The sequence below is a fragment of the Elephas maximus genome, chromosome 21 (assembly GCF_024166365.1).
Source record: "Elephas maximus indicus isolate mEleMax1 chromosome 21, mEleMax1 primary haplotype, whole genome shotgun sequence".
Lineage (NCBI taxonomy): Eukaryota > Metazoa > Chordata > Mammalia > Proboscidea > Elephantidae > Elephas > Elephas maximus.
Genome location: NC_064839.1, coordinates 56305492 through 56324244, shown reverse-complemented (window position 1 = coordinate 56324244; position 18753 = coordinate 56305492). Strand labels below are relative to the sequence as shown.

The 18753-nt window shown below is 54.0% G+C and overlaps 1 long non-coding RNA gene and 2 gene segments (V, D, J or C); 2 read left to right on the top strand and 1 right to left on the bottom strand.

Annotated features, from left to right (window-relative positions):
• Positions 1-3775: 3775 nt before the first annotated feature.
• Positions 3776-18753, top strand: part of LOC126064688 (immunoglobulin heavy constant gamma 1-like) — a 111907-nt gene continuing 96929 nt past the window's right edge. Inside the window, 1 exon segment of the C gene segment in view lies at positions 3776-3893. Coding sequence covers positions 3791-3893 — 103 coding nt within the window.
• LOC126064684 (Ig mu chain C region membrane-bound form-like) lies at positions 4681-18143 on the top strand. The segment is given in 7 exon segments: positions 4681-5300; positions 13080-13391; positions 13500-13844; positions 14227-14544; positions 14657-14986; positions 17366-17481; positions 17897-18143. Coding segments are annotated over 7 exon segments (1473 nt in total).
• LOC126064715 (uncharacterized) lies at positions 8832-9133 on the bottom strand. Its single transcript, XR_007514612.1, has 2 exons — positions 9045-9133; positions 8832-8908 (listed from the first exon to the last, which is right to left on the bottom strand). It is a non-coding gene; the product is annotated as an uncharacterized LOC126064715 (long non-coding RNA).

Below are 18753 nucleotides of genomic sequence, written 5' to 3'. Positions count from 1 at the left end.
GAATTCTGGGGTCAACCTGGCAGACAGGACCATGCTGGGGGCTGAGCACAGTGTGTTCTTTCCCTTCCCCCAGAGAAGTGGCAGCAGGTGCTTCCTGATTGCCTGGGGCAGCAACCCCCACACCCCAGGAAGAGAGACAGGAGGCCCCAGAGCCAGGGTTGAGACCACAGGAAGAAGAACCTCCAGGAATGGGGCTGAAGACTGGGGGTGCCAAGAAAGACCCTGCCCCCTAAGATGTGAGTTTCCCCCAAGTTCCCAGACAGCAGGACCCTAGCTTCAGATAAGAGAGCAAGAACGGGGCCCTCCCCCATCACCGAACCTTGGTGAGCTTGGAGACCCCACTCCCAGACCACACCCCCCACAGGTCACAGGCTTTCAGGACACATTGTCATCTCTTCACTTTCACCTTCTCCTTGCTTCACACCTATTGATTCTTTCCCACCGAGGGCTCCTAAATAGACCCTCCCCAGGTCATTCAGTCCCATCTGCCTTGACAGCCCCTCACAGCCTAACCTGATTTCTCCTCTTCCATCTGTCTGTCCCCAGCTTTGGGCCTTATTCACATGCCTGGGACTCACCCACCACATCCAAAGAAGTCCCACCAGTTAGGACCACACACCAGCAGCCTGAGGCTAACATCACCAGGGACCACTCCTGCCTGCCTATGGTCTGTTTCCCAGCAGCATCTCAAAATACCTCCAGCAGACCAAGCCAGATAACTGGACCCCCAGGCTTGATCACAAGCCCTGTAAGTATGATCTCAGAAATCTGCAGCCCTGTTGCCCACAACACAGCTTCACTCATATTCCACCTGCACTCCCCCATCATCCCCTCCTCCACCCTGTAGAGACCCTACACCATCCCTCTTCTACCCTTAGGCACCCCACACTGTCTCTCACCCACCCTGTAGGGACCACTCACCATCCCCTTCCTCACCTGTAGGTCCCATCATCATCCCTTCCCCACCTGTAGGGACCCCTCACTGTCTCCCCTTTGCTCTGTAGGGTTTCTTCACCTCCCTCTTCCACCCTGTAGGACCCCCTGCCATTCCCTCCTCCACCCTGTAGGGAACGCTCCATCAGCTCCTCCACTCTGTAGGACCCCCCACATCCCCTGCTCTACCCTGTAGGGGCGCTTCACCATCCCTCTTCTACCTTGTAGGCACCCCACCATCTCTTCCTCCACCCTGTAGGTACCTCTTCCATCCCGCTGCCACCCTGTAGTATCCCCCATATCCCTCCCCCCACACTGTAGAGGCCCCTGTCTATCTCTTAGTCCCCCCACCACCCCCTGCACTCCCTCCTCACATGCTCCTATCCCAGGCCAAAGTCATCCTCCGGATACCCCAGAGGGAATCAACTACAGTGAAACTCTGAACAGCCTCCTCTCCATCTTCAGTAGTCCTCTGACACATGGTTCCCTTCACTGGGTCACAGACCACCTTTAAATCCAGCCATATCAGAGGAACTAATGCCTCTGGAACGTCCCATGGCTGTTCCTCTGCCTAGTAATCCCTCTACTCCCTACACAGACATGTCAAGACCCTGTTTACCTGTCCCCTCAGCTGCAAACATTCACAAGGTCATTGTCCCACCTCAGTCCACCTACGTCAGTGACCAGTGCTATAGGCTCATTGTTCCCGCCTATACCTGCCCTCTGGGGCCTGTGCACCTGCCTGAGTGCCCAGTCCAAATGACTTCCCATCCTGCTGCCCTGAGACGACCCAGCCAGGGACACCCATCTCTGCTGCTTGGTTCAGTGGGGAGAAGCATGAGCAGGTCTAAGGGGGATGATTGTTCGGGGAGGGCCTTCACCTTCAGGCTGTCTTTCGAGGCCCCCTGCACTCACCTCTCCTCAGACCCCAGATCCAGAAGTGGGCATGGAGAGAAGACCAGGCCCTTTGCTTGGTGGGGACACACGGTGGGCATGGCTAGGTCCTTGCCCTTCAGAAGCTCCCACTCAATGTGAAAACCAACAGAGAACATGTGAAAATGACATGTCAATGTGATAAAAGAGAGAAGAAGCTGCCAGGCCTGGGCACTGACACACTCCATGAAGGAACCCTCTGCTCCATGGGTCAGTGACGGCCCATGCCCATGGCCTCCTCATGCTCACAGGAGAAAGAACTTGGATGGAAGGAGAATGGAGAAAGCATGGGGTCCCAACCTCAAACTGCTCTGTCTCTAAAAGGGACATGGGATGCCCACAGCGTGTTGGCCTTCATGAGGTAGCATTTCTGCACAGACCACAGAGTTTCTGCAGCTGGAGGTGAGGGGAAGATGCCCCACTCTGCTGGCTGCATCCCACACCGGGGGGCCCAGTTCACCCTAGCCGTGCCAACCCCCAGTGGCCTCAGCTTCCTCCTCTGCCTGCACCTCTCACCCTCCAAACTGTCCCCAGACCCCACCTCACCCCACCACCCTCCTGCAGCCTCAGCAGCTCCAGGGCCTCCCTGTCCACAGCCCCCTCTCTGCCTTCCTGCTGGGTTTTGGCTGTGCTAACTGGGACCACAATGGTTGATGGGGCTACAAAAAGCACAGGCACTGCTGCCAGGCTGCCTGATCCAGGCCTGGGTGCTCCTAGCCTGTACATCTGGCTCACCCTGGGGGCTCCCTGTCATGTCCCATGGGAGTGGGACAGGCAGGGTGCCAGAAAGAGCTGGAAGAGGAGTGGCATTGGGACAGTCTTGGAGGATTAGGGGGATGTTACAAGTGGGTATGAGATGGGGCACATTCCAGGAACAGAAGGCAGAGTCCATCTTGAATGGGGACCATGCAGGGTCCTGTGTCCTGGGGAGCAGGCTAGGTGGGACAGGAAGGGAGAGCAAGGGAGACTACAGCTGCAGAAAGCTGAATGTGTCCTTCCAGCCCAGGCATCCATCAGAGCATTAAGCAGGAAAAGCAGTGTGACCCTTGTGTTGAGCTCAAGTGTCAGGGTGGACCGCCCCCCACCAATAAAGTGCATGCCCTCAACCGCTGGGGCAGTGGTGGGCCATCTCTCCAAGCACAGAACATATTTGGGTGATAGAGTTTCCGTAGGACCTGGCGTAGGGCTGGATCACAGTGGCTATGCTTACTTCAATTACTGGGGCCTAGGCACCCTTGTCACTGTCTCCTCAGGTGAGTCCCCCATGTAGTCTCTCTGGCTTGGTCCCTCGGGTCTGCAGCCAGCCTGGTGGGAGCACTGGGACAAAGGGTGCACAGCATTCAGTCAGCCATCTCCACTGCCATTGGTCACCTGGAACTGGAGGGACAGCTGGGAGTTCCATGGGGTTCTGGCCCCACTTGGAAATGTCCCACAGAGCTGGCAGACCCTTGAGCAGCAGCTGAGGGACCAAGGCTGAGGGCTGGGTGAGAGAAGCCTAGGGGATTTTCAGGGAAGGAAAAGTTGGGGCAGAGCAGGGCAGTTTATGCGTGAGAGGGCCAGCCACGCAAGTCAATGTGGCTATGGCTACTTCAACTACTGAGGCCAGGGCAACTTGGTCACTGTCTCCTCTGGTGAGTGTCTTCTGCAGCCGGCTGGCCAGTGGTGAGCGACGCTTTTAGGTTCCCAGCCAGCTGGACCTCTTTCTTGGGGTTGTGGAGCATCCAGAGCTGTGTAGAGTTTTGTGTCGATGAGCTGGGCAATCTTATTAGTATGGCTTTGGATACTTCAAATACTGGGGCCAGGGGACCCCAGTCACCGTCTCCTCAGGTAATTGCACCTCTGCCTGGCTCCTCTTTCCACCCTGGGGTCTGTGTGACATGGCCAGCATCTATGGTGCGTGTTCTGGGATCATGGGCTGTAGACCATGGGTTCCTGGTGGGTTTATGTCAGGGCAAGAACTGTGGCTGTGTCCCTGTGCAATGCATTTGGTTACTGGGGCGCAGGGACCCTGGTCACCGTTTCTTCAGGTAAGTCGGCTTTCTCTCTGTCTCCTTGATCTGGTCTAGCCTCCTCTGTCCTGGTTCTAGGAAAGAAATTTCTGGAGGTCCTTGGTTTGTGTGGGTCCTTCTGGGGCCCCCGGGGCTGTATCTGAGGCTGTTTGTGCATGGTTTGGTTCTATGCTCTGCAAAGAACGTTTCTGTGGGGTGGTGGGTTGCCTGCTCCTGGGACACAAGGTAGAGTCATTTTTCAAGTTTTGGGACATGAAGACCTAGGGCTTTCCAGCTTGGGCACTGGGCATTGGTCAGCCAGGCTGGGTCAGAGTTTTTGTACACCCCTTAACGGGGCACATGGCAATGTGACTACTTTGATCCCTGGGGCCCAGGGACCTTCGTGACCGTCTCCTCAGGTGAGTCCTTGAAGCCTATCTATCCTCTCCGAGGGTTTTGGCAGTATTTTGGAGGCAAATGTGGGTTTCTGGATCTCAGAACAAGAAGACTTGGGGACAGTCTGGGAGGCTCAAGCAGGGCTGAAGTGAGGACTGCAGCTTACAGGGGCAAAGAAAGGAGGCTCCCACTGCCCTTTTTCCCGGGTTCTCCAGCTGGGGGTTTCTCTGGGGGTTTCGGCCACCCTTGGCCTCAGGAGTCCTCTCTGCCCTCTTGGCCCTCACCGGGCCTCAGTTTGAGACAGTCCAGAGGTCTGCAAAGGCTGTAGTCAGGCACCAGTTCTTGCCCGGGGCCCTGGCACATTTGTCATAATGTGGCTTTTTCTACTACTGGGGCCAGGGGACCATGGTGACCGTCTCCTCAGGTAAGTTCTCACCCCCTTCCCCACTCAGCATTTTAACTGTACTTAGGGGAAGTTTAGAGGGCAAGGTTTCCATCTCAGAGAGAGACCAAGGCATTTTGGAGGGCAGGAGAGGGAGACCTGATCTCCCTCTTCTCCCAGGATGACTGGCCGGGCATCTGTGGGTATTGGGACAGGGCGGCTCCTATGGTCAGTCTGAGGGTGATGTTTCTCTGCTTGCTGAGTTTCTCAGGGATGGTCAGGACTCTGTGTGGGAATGAGAGCTTTCACTAGGCTCTAAAGCACCCACTTTGTGGGCATTTTCTTGCCCAGAGTCATGTTTGATCTCTGAGGCTGAAGTGGGAGTGCACTGTCCGCTAGGTCTGACTGTGCAGGTGGCAGTGATCTGGAAGGGTCCAGGTCGGAACTCAGGGTCTCTCGTGGGTGTCTGCAGAGAGTCCTGGGGCAGGGAAGGAAGTGTGAATGGGCTATCGGCTGTGATAGGAAGAGTTGTGAGGATGCAGGTGTCTGGTGGCCGGTTCTCTGAGCCAGTGCCCGGGTTTTTGTGGGGTGGGGAAGAAGATTTCACCGTTGTGATTACTACGGTATGGATTACTGGGGCCCAGGAACCAGCGTCACCGTCTCCTCAGGTAAGAACAGCCCTTCGGGGTCTTTGCTTTCTGCTAGTGTCTGTGGGGTTTTCTGAACATTGCAGGCTGGTCAGTGGACATGACCCAATAGGGGTTGGCCCAGAGGGGACAGGGGCTTGGAAACCTCAGGGATTGGGGAGACCCCATGGTTTTTCTGATGCTTCTCTGGACTTCATTCAATGCCAGGAGTGTCTGATGGACAGCCTGAACTCCTGAAAAAGGCAGACCCTGGGCCAGGGGTTTGAAGGGTTTGGGCAAGACGGCTAGAAGGGACTGGGGACTCTTTGTGCCTAGAGGACAATTTGATTCAAAATAGGAGATCTTTAGTTTTTCCAAATATACTGTTTGTGGAATAGTTTGAGGCTAGCACAGTGTCTGTAGAACCACAGGGACACTGCATGTAGAGTGCTAAATGGGATACTGTTTTTAGAATTATGAGGTATGTTCTGCACTAGATTTGGACTTAAAATTCTGTATCGGTTAGAAAAACTGTTGCTCCAGTGAGCGAATTTATCAAGGAAGGGTGCAGTTGTTGTCTTGATGGTCTTCCAAAGTCTTCTAGGGACCATGCGCCCAGTCCTCCTGAATATGACTTTCTTAGGGAGCTTTGCTTTGTGAGGACGGTTTCTAAGAGAAAATGATTTATTCATTGTAAGAGGCATGCTTGCTAAATATTAAAAAGAGGGGGTACCTTTGTTTGTTTCCCTGAGGAAAACAGTCAAGAAAAGGTTATTTATAATTTTGAGAGATTTTCAAGTATGTTAGCTAAAAAATGGCAAAGTATTTAAAAATCTTATCACTCAAGTAACAGCCAGGAGTCGTGTCTTTCTGGAATTGATAGGTTTTTGGGGCTAGGTTAGGCAAGAAATAGCAAAATGTGGTAGTCTTTTCCCCCAATTCAAAATTGAGTTTTGTTGCTAAGAAATCAAACTTGTTTTTAAAAATTAATTGAACAAATGTGACTTGAGTTGGAAGTCAAGATGGCTGCAGAGGGGTCTCGGACACCTGCAGCAGGTGGCAGGAAGCAGGTCACACAGGGAGTCTATTTTCGGAAACAAGAAAACAGCGTTGGTAAATTTATAGTTCATGGTTTTGAAGAAGTGGTTTTCATATAGCTGAAAGTGTCCCACTGTGAAAAACAACACCTGGGAAATTTGCATTTCTAAAATAAGGCTCAGATGCTGACTGGAGAGATGAAACTTGAGTTCCTTTTTTAACTAGCTGAATTTAATTTTTCAGTCTTAGCTTATCAACTTCTAATTTAGATTCATTTTTCAAAGGAAGGCATTTAAGACATGAAACAGTCAGGTATGGTTTATGAATGCATCAATATAACTTTTTAATTACTCTGTTATTTAGTATTTTTCAAATTCTTTTATTGTTGTAAAAAATTGGCAACATTGGCCAATTCAACATTTTTCATACATACAGTCCAGGGAGTTCAATTCCATCAACCCTGCTGTGCAACAATCACCGATACATTTGAATATTTTTGAAGACCACTCTTTAAGTATTAATTTCAGGATTAAAATTTTGAATTCAAGATATATATACATATTTTAACTTTAGGTTTAATTACAGGCGAAGTGAGTATGTTTGTGCTGAATTATTTCAATTAAACATGTTAGTTGGTGAATTATTGAAAAGTGAGCCAGAGAGCACGTGAGAAAGGAACTTTGGAACAAAAGACTTTTGAAGTGCAGGTGCTGTTTTTGATAACTGGCCTGGTTCCTGAGTTGAAGAAAAGTCCTTGGTGAGGGGCTATGTGTGGGTCCACCATGGCCTGGCCCTGGCCGTGCAGTCTCCCAGGACCATCTGGGACTGGAAACATGCAATCCTGGCTTTTGCCACCAATGGCCAACCTGGCTATTCATGAACTAGCAGTTTTTTCAATGAATTTGGAGGGATTATTCAATGCCAAAGAGCCTCAAGGGACTTGGGAGTGACCAGACAACAGAGAAGGTAAGAGAAAAGCAGCTGGCACTGCCATGTTTGCTGCTCCTCAATGTTAGTATTGATGTTTTATTTCTATTTAAAGGAGAATCAGCCTTTATGTTATTTCTCAAGTGAGCGGGGGAGGCTTGTTCGTGTGGTTCCCTGAGTGACCAAGGTCTGGTCCGGACTTCTACTAGAGGATAATGGGAGAAAAATTGGCAGGAGTTGATCTGTTGCTTACTAGCTCATGACTATATTTTTCATGATGCTTTAAAGTATACAAAGCACCATTTAAATTGTCTTTATTTAAGCTACAAAGGCAGCTTTGGGTTTTATGTCACTCTTGTGCCCTTTAAAGTACTGTACACCTTCTAAAGAGCTTTAAGGTGAAGAGCATAAGGTTAAAGGACAAATTCAGATAAAATTCATATCCTGATAGTTTTTAATGATGGTTTTTAGCTATAAAGAATTTAGTAATAGTCAAGTGCTTTTTGTAGACTCAGAAGAAAGGAATTCAGGTTAAAAGGATGCTCAGAAGGTAAACGGGACGAAGGGAAGAAATTAATTAGCCTTTTTTTTTTTTTCTGTTGACCATCCTAGAGCCAAAGAGGTTTTTTATTGCTGTGGTAGGAACGTGCTATGGTAGGAAGGGATGAAGTGCTGTTCCTCAATTCTTGCAAGTTTTTTTTTTTTTTTTAATTAATTTAAAGTTTCCAGGAAATAATCATTGTGGCTGAAGGGTGATAGTGCCTTGGAACAATAGGTGGTTGGGCTGGAGCCAGAGGACCAGGATTCTGGGTCTTAAGTGGAGCTGACCAGGAGAGGATGCAAGAGGGGGGCAGAGGCAGGAGTGCCAGGGAAGAACTGGCCCTGGGCTAAGCCTGGGTGCCCAGGACTCCAATAATAAGATGGCTTTAGCTAAAGTAGCGGGTCCTATTGGGGTTGGTGCCTCCATCTAGGACTCTTCTGTTGGGCTTTGGGGGCTATACAGGACTGTGTTAAGCTGAGCTGGACCAAGCTAGGCTGGGTCGAGATGGGCTGAGCTGAGCTCAGCTGAGCCGATCCAGGCTGAGCTGAACCAAGCTGGGCTAGCTGGGCTGAGCCGGCGGGGCTGAAGAGAGCTGGGCTGAGCTAAACTGGATGAAGGTAGGCCAGTTGGGCTGAGCTGGGCTGGATGACGCTGGGCTAGCTAGGCTGAGTTGCGCTGATCCCAGCTGAGCTAGCTGGGCTGAGCTAGGCTGAGCCTAGGCTAAATCGAAGAGGGCTGAGCAGAGCTGAGCTGAGCCAGATTGTGCTGAAGCAAGCTGGGCTAGCTGAGCTGCACTGAGCTGAGCTAGGCTGGACGAAGCTGAGCTAGCTGGGCAAAGCTATGCTGGATGAAGCTGGGCTAGCTGGGCTGAGCTAGGCTGGACGAAGCTGGGCTAGCTGGGCTGAGCTAGGCTGGACGAAGCTGGGCTAGCTGGGCTGAGCTAGGCTGGACGAAGCTGGGCTAGCTGGGCTGAGCTAGGCTGGATGTAGCTGGGTTAGCTTGTCCGAGCTAGGCTGGATGAAGCTGGGCTAGCTGGGTTGAGCTAGGCTGGATGAAGCTGGGCTAGCTGGGCTGAGCTAGGCTGGATGTGGCTGGGCTAGCTTGTCTGAGCTAGGCTGGACAAAGCTGGGCTAGCTGAGCTGAGCTAGGCTGGATGAAGCTGGGCTAGCTGGTCTGAGCTAGGCTGGACGAAGCTGGGCTAGCTGGGCTGAGCTAGGCTGGATGAAGCTGGGCTAGCTGGTCTGAGCTAGGCTTGATGTAGCTGGGCTAGCTGGTCTGACCTAGGCTGGATGAAGCCGGGCTAGCTGGTCTGAGCTAGGCTGGATGAAGCTGGGCTAGCTGGGCTGAGCTAGGCTGGTTGAAGCTGGGCTAGCTTGTCTGAGCGAGGCTAGATGTAGCTGGGCTAATTGGTCTGAGCTAGTCTGGATATAGCTGGGTTAGCTTGTCTGAGCTAGGCTGGATGAAGCTGGGCTAGCTGGTCTGAGCTAGGCTGGACGAAGCTGGGCTAGCTGGGCTGAGCTAGGCTGGACGAAGCTGGGCTAGCTGGGCTGAGCTAGGCTGGACGAAGCTGGGCTAGCTGGTCTGAGCTAGGCTGGAGGTAGCTGGGCTAGCTTGTCTGAGCTAGGCTGGATGAAGCTGGGCTAGCTGGGCTGAGCTAGGCTGGTTGAAGCTGGGCTAGCTTGTCTGAGCTAGGCTAGATGTAGCTGGGTTAGCTTGTCCGAGCTAGGCTGGATGAAGCTGGGCTAGCTGGGCTGAGCTAGGCTGGATGAAGCTGGGCTAGCTGGGCTGAGCTAGGCTGGATGTGGCTGGGCTAGCTTGTCTGAGCTAGGCTGGACAAAGCTGGGCTAGCTGAGCTGAGCTAGGCTGGATGAAGCTGGGCTAGCTGGGCTGAGCTAGGCTGGATGAAGCTGGGCTAGCTGGGCTGAGCTAGGCTGGATGAAGCTGGGCTAGCTGGGCTGAGCTAGGCTCTATGTAGCTGGGGTAGCTGGTCTGAGCTAGGCTGGATGAAGCTGGGCTAGCTGGTCTGAGCTAGGCTGGACGAAGCTGGGCTAGCTGGTCTGAGCTAGGCTGGATGAAGCTGGGCTAGCTGGTCTGAGCTAGGCTTGATGTAGCTGGGCTAGCTGGTCTGACCTAGGCTGGATGAAGCTGGGCTAGCTGGGCTGAGCTAGGCTGGATGAAGCTGGGCTAGCTGAGCTGAGCTAGGCTGGATGAAGCTGGGCTAGCTGGGCTGAGCTAGGCTGGATGAAGCTGGGCTAGCTGGGCTGAGCTAGGCTTTATGTAGCTGGGGTAGCTGGTCTGAGCTAGGCTGGAAGAAGCTGGGCTAGCTGGTCTGAGCTAGGCTGGATGAAGCTGGGCTAGCTGGGCTGAGCTAGGCTGGACGAAGCTGGGCTAGCTGGGCTGAGCTAGGCTGGACGAAGCTGGGCTAGCTGGTCTGAGCTAGGCTAGATGTAGCTGGGCTAATTGGTCTGAGCTAAGCTGGATGTGGCTGGGCTAGCTTGTCTGAGCTAGGCTGGATGAAGCTGGGCTAGCTGGTCTGAGCTAGGCTTTATGTAGCTGGGCTAGCTTGTCTGAGCTAGGCTGGACAAAGCTGGGCTAGCTGAGCTGAGCTAGGCTGGATGAAGCTGGGCTAGCTAGCTGGTCTGAGCTAGGCTGGACAAAGCTGGGCTAGCTGAGCTGAGCTAGGCTTCATGAAGCTGGGCTAGCTAGCTGGGCTGAGCTAGGCTGGACGAAGCTGGGCTAGCTGGGCTGAGCTAGGCTGGACGAAGCTGGGCTAGCTGGTCTGAGCTAGGCTAGATGTAGCTGGGCTAATTGGTCTGAGCTAGTCTGGATGTAGCTGGGCTAGCTTGTCTGAGCTAGGCTGGATGAAGCTGGGCTAGCTGGTCTGAGCTAGGCTGGATGAAGCTGGGCTAGCTGGTCTGAGCTAGGCTGATCCCAGCTGGGCTAGCTGGCTGAGTTGCACTGAGCCTGGGCTGAACTGAACTGGGTTAAGCAGAGTTGGGCTGAGCTGGATTGAGTTGAACCAAGCCAGATTAGCTGGGCTGAGCTAGGCTGGATGAAGCTGGGCTAACTGGGCTGAGCTAGGCTGGATGAAGCTTGGCTAGCTGGGCTGAGCTAGGCTGGATGAAGCTGGGCTAGCTGGGCTGAGCTAGGCTGGATGAAGCTGGGCTAGCTGGCTGAGCTGCGCTGAGCCTGGGCTGAACTGAACTGGGTTAAGCAGAGTTAGGCTGAGCTGGATTGAGTTGAACCAAGCAAGATTAGGTGGGCTGAGCTAGGCTGGATGAAGCTGGGCTAACTGGGCTGAGCTAGACTGAGCTAGGCTAGCTGGGCTGAGCTAGGTTGAGCTGGGCTAAGCTGGGCTTAGCTTGGCTGGGCTGGGCTAGTCTGTGCTGGGCTGAGCTGGGACTGGGCTACTCTGAGCTATGCTGAGCTGGGCTGAGCTGAGCTGAGCTGAGGTGAACCATGCTGGGCTGAGTTAGGCTTACCCAGGCTGGGCTGAGCTGGACCAGCTGCACTGAACTGGGGTGAACTGAGCTTGGCTAAATTGGACTAAACTGAGCTAGGCTGGATGAAGCGTGGCTAGCTATGCTGAGCTGGGCTGAGCTGGGCTGTCCGGGGCTAAACCAAGTTGGACTGAGCTGAGCTGGACTGAGCTGAGCTAGGGTGAGCTGAGCTAGGCTGAGCTGAGCTAACATGAGCTAGGCTAAGCTTGACTGAGGTGGGCTGAGCTGGGCCGAGCTGAGCTGAGCTGGCTGAGCTGAGGTGGGCTGAGTTGGGCTGAGCTGAGGTGGGCTAAGCTGGGCTATATTGGGCTGAGCTAAGCTGGGCTCTATTGGGCTGAGCTAAGCTGGACTGAGCAGGGCTGAACCAAGCTGGGCTGATTTAGGCTGAATCAGGTTGTGCTGAACCAAGGTGGGCTAAGCTAGACCAGGTTGAGCCAGGGTAGTTGCACTGAGCTGGCCTGAGTTGGGCTGATCTGGGCTAAACTAAGCTGTGTTGAGTTAGCTGGACTGAGCTTAGCTGAGCTAGGCTGAGCTGGATTAGGTTCAGCTAGACTAAGATAGGTTGAGCTGGGCTAGTTGAGTTGGCCTGGGCTAAACTGAGCTTTGTTGTGTTGGGCTGAACTATGCTGAACTGAGCTAGGCTGGACAAAGTTGGGTGAGATGGGATGAGATGGATTGAGATTGGCTGAACTGATCTGGGCTAGCTGGGCTGGACTAGGCTGAGCTAGACTGGGCTGAGTTGAGCTGCACTGATCTGAGCTGGGCTGGGCAAAACTGGGCTAGCTGGGCTAAGATTGGCTGAACAGAGCTGGGTTGAGCTGGGCTTGTCTGGACCAAGCTGGGCTGAGCTGGGCTAGTTGGACTGAGCTGGAATGAGCTAGGATGAGCTGAGCAGGGATAGATGAAACTGGACTGAGCTGGGCTAAACCAAACTAGTCTGAGCTGGACTAGTTGGACTGAGCTGGGCTGAGCTGGACTGGGCTAAGCTGGGCTGGTCTAAGCTGAGCTGGGCTAAACTGGGCTGAGTTGGGCTGTGCTTGGCAGGTTGAGCCGGGATAACTCGGTTGTGCTGAGCTGAGCTTGGCTGGGCTGGGCTAAGCTAGGCTGAGGCAATTGAGCTGCTTGAGGATTGCATTGAACTAAGCTGGGTCAAGTGGGTCCAGTGTGCACTGAGTTGGCTGTGTTGGACTGTTCTGGAGGGCGCTGTGCTATGCTAACCTTGGGTGACATCGTGTGGCTCAGGGGACAGGCTGTGAAACATCAGGTCTAGTCTACAGCACTCCCACACACCCTCTATCTGGACTCCATGCACACTGGGCTGAAATCCTATGGTCAGAGCTGGGCACTCAGCATTGCCGCTAGATGTCTCAGAGGGGAGGCCAAGAGGCCTGGCCAGAACCCGAGTTCTGAGCCATCCCCAGGGGAGGGGTTGCTTTCTTCCCCAGGCTTGGCTCCGGGGAGATGCACCCAGCTGGAGATCAGCAGTAATAATGGTGGAAGTGAGATCGGTGCTGGCGGGAAGGACCAGATCTGTCTGCTCCAACAAGAAGCCCCTCTTCCGCCTTCTGAAATTTCTGAGCAAGGTTTCTGCAGTGAGGGAGGGAGAACTTCCCCAGGGCTGGACAAGTATGGGCCAGACTTTTGGCTATGTCCTGCCAGGACTTGGAAACACAGAGGTGGGCTCAGAGGATGGAGAAGGGGATTGGCAAGGCCCTAGGGAAAACTGCTCAGCTCTGCCCTGACACAATGACCGCTTGTGTGAAAAAACAACTCCTCACCTCTTCCATCTCTTTTTGTCCACTCTTGGGTCCTCAGAGAGCTCATCTTCTCCAACTCTCTTCCCTCTCGTCTCCTGTGAGAGCTCCGACGAGAGCCAAGTGGCCTTGGGCTGCCTCGCGCATGGCTTTCTGCCTGACTCCATCAAATTTTCCTGGGACTATAAGAACAACAGCGCCATCGACATCGGGAAATACAAGACATTCCCATCTGTCCTTCAGGAGGGCAAGTATTTGGCCAGCTCTCAGGTACTCTTACCCTCTGTGGACGTCCTCCAGGACACTGAAGACTACCTGATGTGCAAAGTCCAGCACCCCAAAGAGAACAAGAACCTGAAAGTGCCCTTTCCAGGTGAGAGCAAGTGGGCCCCCACCTCTCTGTGCATGGACTTGGCCACGGGGGTAGGGGCAAGGCTGCCCTGTCCTAATGTCCCCTGACTTCTGTATTGCCCCACCACAGGGCCCATAGACCCGATATCCCCGAATGTGACTGTGTACATCCCACCACGAGATTCCTTCTCTGGTCAGCCCCGCACCTCCAAGCTCTCCTGCTGGGCCACAGGCTTCAGCCCCAAGCAGATCTCACTGGTTTGGCTGCGCGACGGGAAGCCAGTGCTGTCAGGCTTCACCACAGGAGAAGCTGAGCCGGAGCCTAAGCCCAGTGAGCCTAGGTCACAAACCTTCCAGATCAACAGCATGCTGACCATCAGTGAGAGCGACTGGCTCAACCAGATCGTGTTTACCTGCGTCGCGAGGCACCAGGGGGAGGAAGTCATGAAGAATGTATCTTCTGTGTGCGGGCCTAGTGAGTGCACAAGCTCCCGGGGCGGGGGGGGGGTCTGGTCCCAACCACAACTCTTGCCTCTCCTGGGCCAAGCAGGGACCCCCAAAACGCACACACATGCACACATACAGACATGCACCACACACACACAACGCACAGACATACACACACCACACATACATACATACACACACACACTGACACAGCCATCTGCTCCTTGAGGCAGCCAAGGGCCGTCCCTCCTTGTCAGCGGGGAGGGAGCTCTTGCCGGGGGGGGGGGTGCCCCGTGTCCCCCCTCCCACAAGACTCCTGAAGCAAAGTCCACCACTTTGCTCTGGGGAAACCACACCTCCCCAACTTTCTCTCCTACTGAACACTGACCCTACCTCTCTCTTGAAACTAGGCCAATCGCCAAGCATCAATATTTTCACCACACCCCCCTCCTTTGCTGGCATCTTCCTCACTAAATCGGCCAAGCTATCCTGCCTGGTCACAGGCCTGGCCACCTATGAGAGTCTGAACATCTCCTGGACCCGCGAGAATGGCGAGGCTCTGAAGACCGATCTCTTGTACTCCGAGAGCTTCCCCAATGCCACCTTCAGTGTCACAGGCAAGGCCACCGTCTGCCTGGAGGACTGGGAGTCAGGGGAAAAGTTCATGTGCATTGTCACCCACACTGACCTCCCTTCACCGCTGAAACAGACCATGTCCAAACCCAAAGGTGAGGCCCCTTTCCTGGTGGGCCGGGGATGACTGGGGTGGGGCAGCCTGTCCAGCCACTTTGGGTCTCCATTCCCCCACCATGCTCACTGCCATCTCTCTGCCCTCATAAGTGGTCAAGCAACAGCCAGCTGTCTACCTGATGCCACCCACCCGGGAGCAGCTGAGCCTACGTGAGTCAGCCTCCATCACCTGCCTGGTAAAGGCCTTCTCGCCCCCTGACGTGTTTGTGCAGTGGCTGCAGAAGGGACAGCCTGTGGCCTCCGACAGTTACGTCACCAGCAACCCAATGCCCGAGCCCCAGACCAAGGACTTGTACTTCGCCTACAGCATCCTGAATGTGTCTGAGGAGGAATGGAGTGCTGGAGACACATTCACCTGTGTCGTGGGCCACGAGGCCCTGCCCCACCTGGTAACCGAGAGGACCGTGGACAAGTCCACTGGTAAACCCTCCCTGTACAACGTGTCCCTGGTGATGTCTGACACGGCCAATACCTGCTTCTGATGGCTGGGCCCCCACAACCCGACTCTGCCCCATGTGGTGACCAGCCTCTGTGTGTGTGTGCATGTGTGCATTCGAACTAACCATGTCTGTGGGTGAGAAGTTGTACATTATAAAAACTAGAAATAAAAATATCAGTTCACAAGACACTGGTCCTAAGTGAGCGCTGTTCACCTGCCTGTGCTGTACTCACTCTGCCTTCACCTGCAGATCACCCACCTGCCTCCCACCCACTGCCCAACTGCCCTTTGGACAGCCTCGCCTCCTTGCTGAATGCTCACCCCCATAGAGTTCCAGCTCCCTGCTCCTCTAGTGCTTTCAAGAAAGTTGGTTGGAGCATGGTCACACAGGCAACGTGCACATGAACAGACATACAGATGCACACAGACACATGGACACAAGGACACACACATATGCACATGGACACAGAGACACACATGGACACCCACAGTCACATGGGCACAGATACACAGGCACACACGTGTGGGTACACACATGTGAACATACAGACATATGGATGTATGGACATACAAACACACATGGACATAGACACACCTACATGGACAAACATAGACACATGCAGACACATGGACATATGGCCACACAGACATGGACACACAGGCACACACACGAGCACACAGGTATATGGACACACGGGCATATAAACACATGCATGCACACACAGAGACACATGCACGTGGTCACTGATACACAGACACACATGGACATGGTCACACACACAGACACACATGGACATATAGTCACACAGACATGGATACACAGACATCCACACATACCCACGCAGACATGGATAAATATGGACATATGGATAAGCACATGTACATGAACATGGACACAGACACACATGCACGCAGACACCTTGCACCTGGCACCTTGCCCACAGCTAGCTTGTCCTGCCTCAGCTTGGAGGAGTGAAGGGCTGGCCTGGCCCAGACTCTGACCAGGGCCACAGGCCCCAGCCCAGGACATAGATCTCAGAGGCCCATGGTGGGTGTGACCCCATCCAGGCACAGCCAGCCTCAGCTACTTAGGGTAGCCCTGGCCTGTGCTGAGGGGAGAGAAGCGGTGGCCCTGTACAGAGCTGGCCCTTCCAGCCCAGGATCTCAATAAGACAGTCCACCCCAGGATTTATCTCTGCGTAGAACTAGGAGTCTATGCCCACATCCTAAGAGCAGGCAGCCAGGACCTTGGGCCTGAAGGCAGGGACCCTGGAGGTATCCTTCACCTCTGTCAGTAGAAAGCTTCAGGGGGAGCAGTGGGTGTGGGATCAGCTTCCTGCAGATGCCCGCAGCCACCCCCAGCAGGCATGTGGGAGATAGCGAGTGGGGTGGGTACAGACCTAGTGAGGTCTTGGCACCCCCTAAAGGCACTGTCAGTCCTTGGGACCACGCCAGATGCTCCTAGCACCTGGCCCTTCAGAGGCCTGAGCCAGAGATGCCCTACAGGGCTGTTCAGCACTGTCCTGGGCTTGTCCATTCCCATCACTCTCCTGGGCCTCCGGTTGTCTGTCTGTCTTTCTGCCCCCTTGGCCCTAGGCAGGGCATAACTAGCCAGGATGTCCCCCAACTGAGAGTGAGAGACAGGGAGCAAGACACTGTACAGATGTGAGGACATAGAGGAGACAAGAGGGGTCCCAGAGGCCACTTCTCAGGCCTTGTCATCCAGCTTCCTGGGTACACCACCCTGACTCTCCCACCCACAGTGGCCAAGTACAGTGATCTCCAACCCTGTAAAGGAGGTCCCATCTTCCTAACTGTGCCCCCCAGGGAGGCTCAGGACACATTAGGAGAACCTCCACTAGGGCCCAGCCCATGGTTTGCCACCTGCAGCCCCCAAGTGCCGTATGCATCGGCCTCTGACCCCTCAGACCCCTGGGGCAGGGTGTGGGTGTCACTAGCCCACTCAAAGTGCCCTTGCTTCCCCTCCTCTCCACCTTGAGCCCGCATATGCTCACCAGTGTCAAGGTGTCCCCAGGTCATGCCTGGCCAGAGGCTCTTCCAGAAAGATCAGGAGGTTCTAGTCCCAAAAGGCAGGCAGGGCAGATGGAATAGAAGCCTGTGGGAGACTGCGCCCCAGCCATGCTCAGGCCCCTCTGCTGACACTCACCTCTCTCTGGCCAGTGCTCTGTCTGCATCAACTCGCTGCTGCCCTCTGGCTTCTGCTGTCCTTGCCCCCCACCAGGGATGCAACCCTGGGACCGGTGTGGTCTCAGGCTTTGGCTGTGCTCGTGTCCTGTCACTGACCCCATCTTTGGTACCACACCAAGCTGACCTTTCCCTGTGTCCTGTCACCCTTGCAGAGGGAGAAGTGAACGCTGAGGAAGAGGGCTTCGAGAACCTATGGGCCATGGCCTCCACCTTCATTGTCCTCTTCCTCCTGAGCCTCTTCTACAGCACCACAGTCACCCTGTTCAAGGTAGCCCAGTCAGGGGCGAGTGGGGCAGGGGTCCCTGTAGGGTTATGCAGCCTGGTTCACAAGAGGAGCTGAGGGAGAGAGGGTGGGAGAAACCCCCTGGTTGTACACCCTATCAGAGGCTTTGAGAGCTGGGGCCACTGTATCCTTAAGACCCCTGAGGGTCATCTGTCACCTGGTGTGTGGGGGGAAGATGCAGCTCTATGAGCTATAGAGCACAATGTCTATCTGCTCACTTCTGGGTGGGAGGATGGACCTAGAGGGGACCCTGAGGGGGCCTGGGATCACCCAGGACCATGCCAGCATCAGGTGGGCCATTGGTCTTGGGGACCTGCCTCCTGCAACCTGCCAGGTTCACTGCTGCCTACCGTTATTCCAGCAATGGGAGAGTAACTCATGCTGTCCTTGTCATCTTCAGGTGAAGTGATACATCAGTGGAAAGATGTCTGAGACCTGAGACTGGACCAGAGGGAGTGCTGCCTTTGAGCCTTGGGCCCCACCAGCCTACATTCCCTGGTCATTTGTACGGCACCCTCTATATCCCCCTTGGCTTTGAGCTCTGAGAAACAGACTTCTTTCTAGACATGCTTGAGGATCCCCGGAGCTGTGGACTCTGTCCCAAGCACTGCTTTGTAGTGTAAGCTCTTGTGGCCGTCAAATAAATGTGTATATATTATCCTTAAACTGCCTTCTTGTGAGGTATTTTCATTTAACCACATGACTTTCTTTTTGCAAAGGTGGCTTGGGGAGGAGGTATGTCTCAGCACAGCCCTTGGTGGCAGGGTGCCTAAGACAGGGGTCACGTACATGGTAGCCCGGGGTGGGGGTTATCTCGGGGCTTCTTGAGGCTGATGGAAGAAAACTGGCCAGTGTTCAAAACAAGATTGGAACTAAGGGGCTGAGCTTGGGCCTTTGTGGGACCTTTATTTGGGACCCTCTTCACAACTTCCTGATCACTGAGTGGTCACTTCCTGCATGGTTCCCACTGCATGGTCACTCACCATAATGTCTTCACTGTGTGATCCTCTCTGTGTGATCACTAGTTAAGTGGTTCTCACTGTGTATCCCTCGCCACACGTCACTCACTGTGTGGCCCCCATTGCATGTCACTCACTGTGTGGTCCTCACCTGTGTCACTGATCACATGATCCTCCCTGTGTAGTCACTTGACACATAATCTTCACTCTGTGGTCTTTACCTCATAGAAACTCTATGTGGTCCTCACTGTGTGGGTCTCACTGTGTGGTCATTCTCTGCCTGGTCTTCACTGCATGT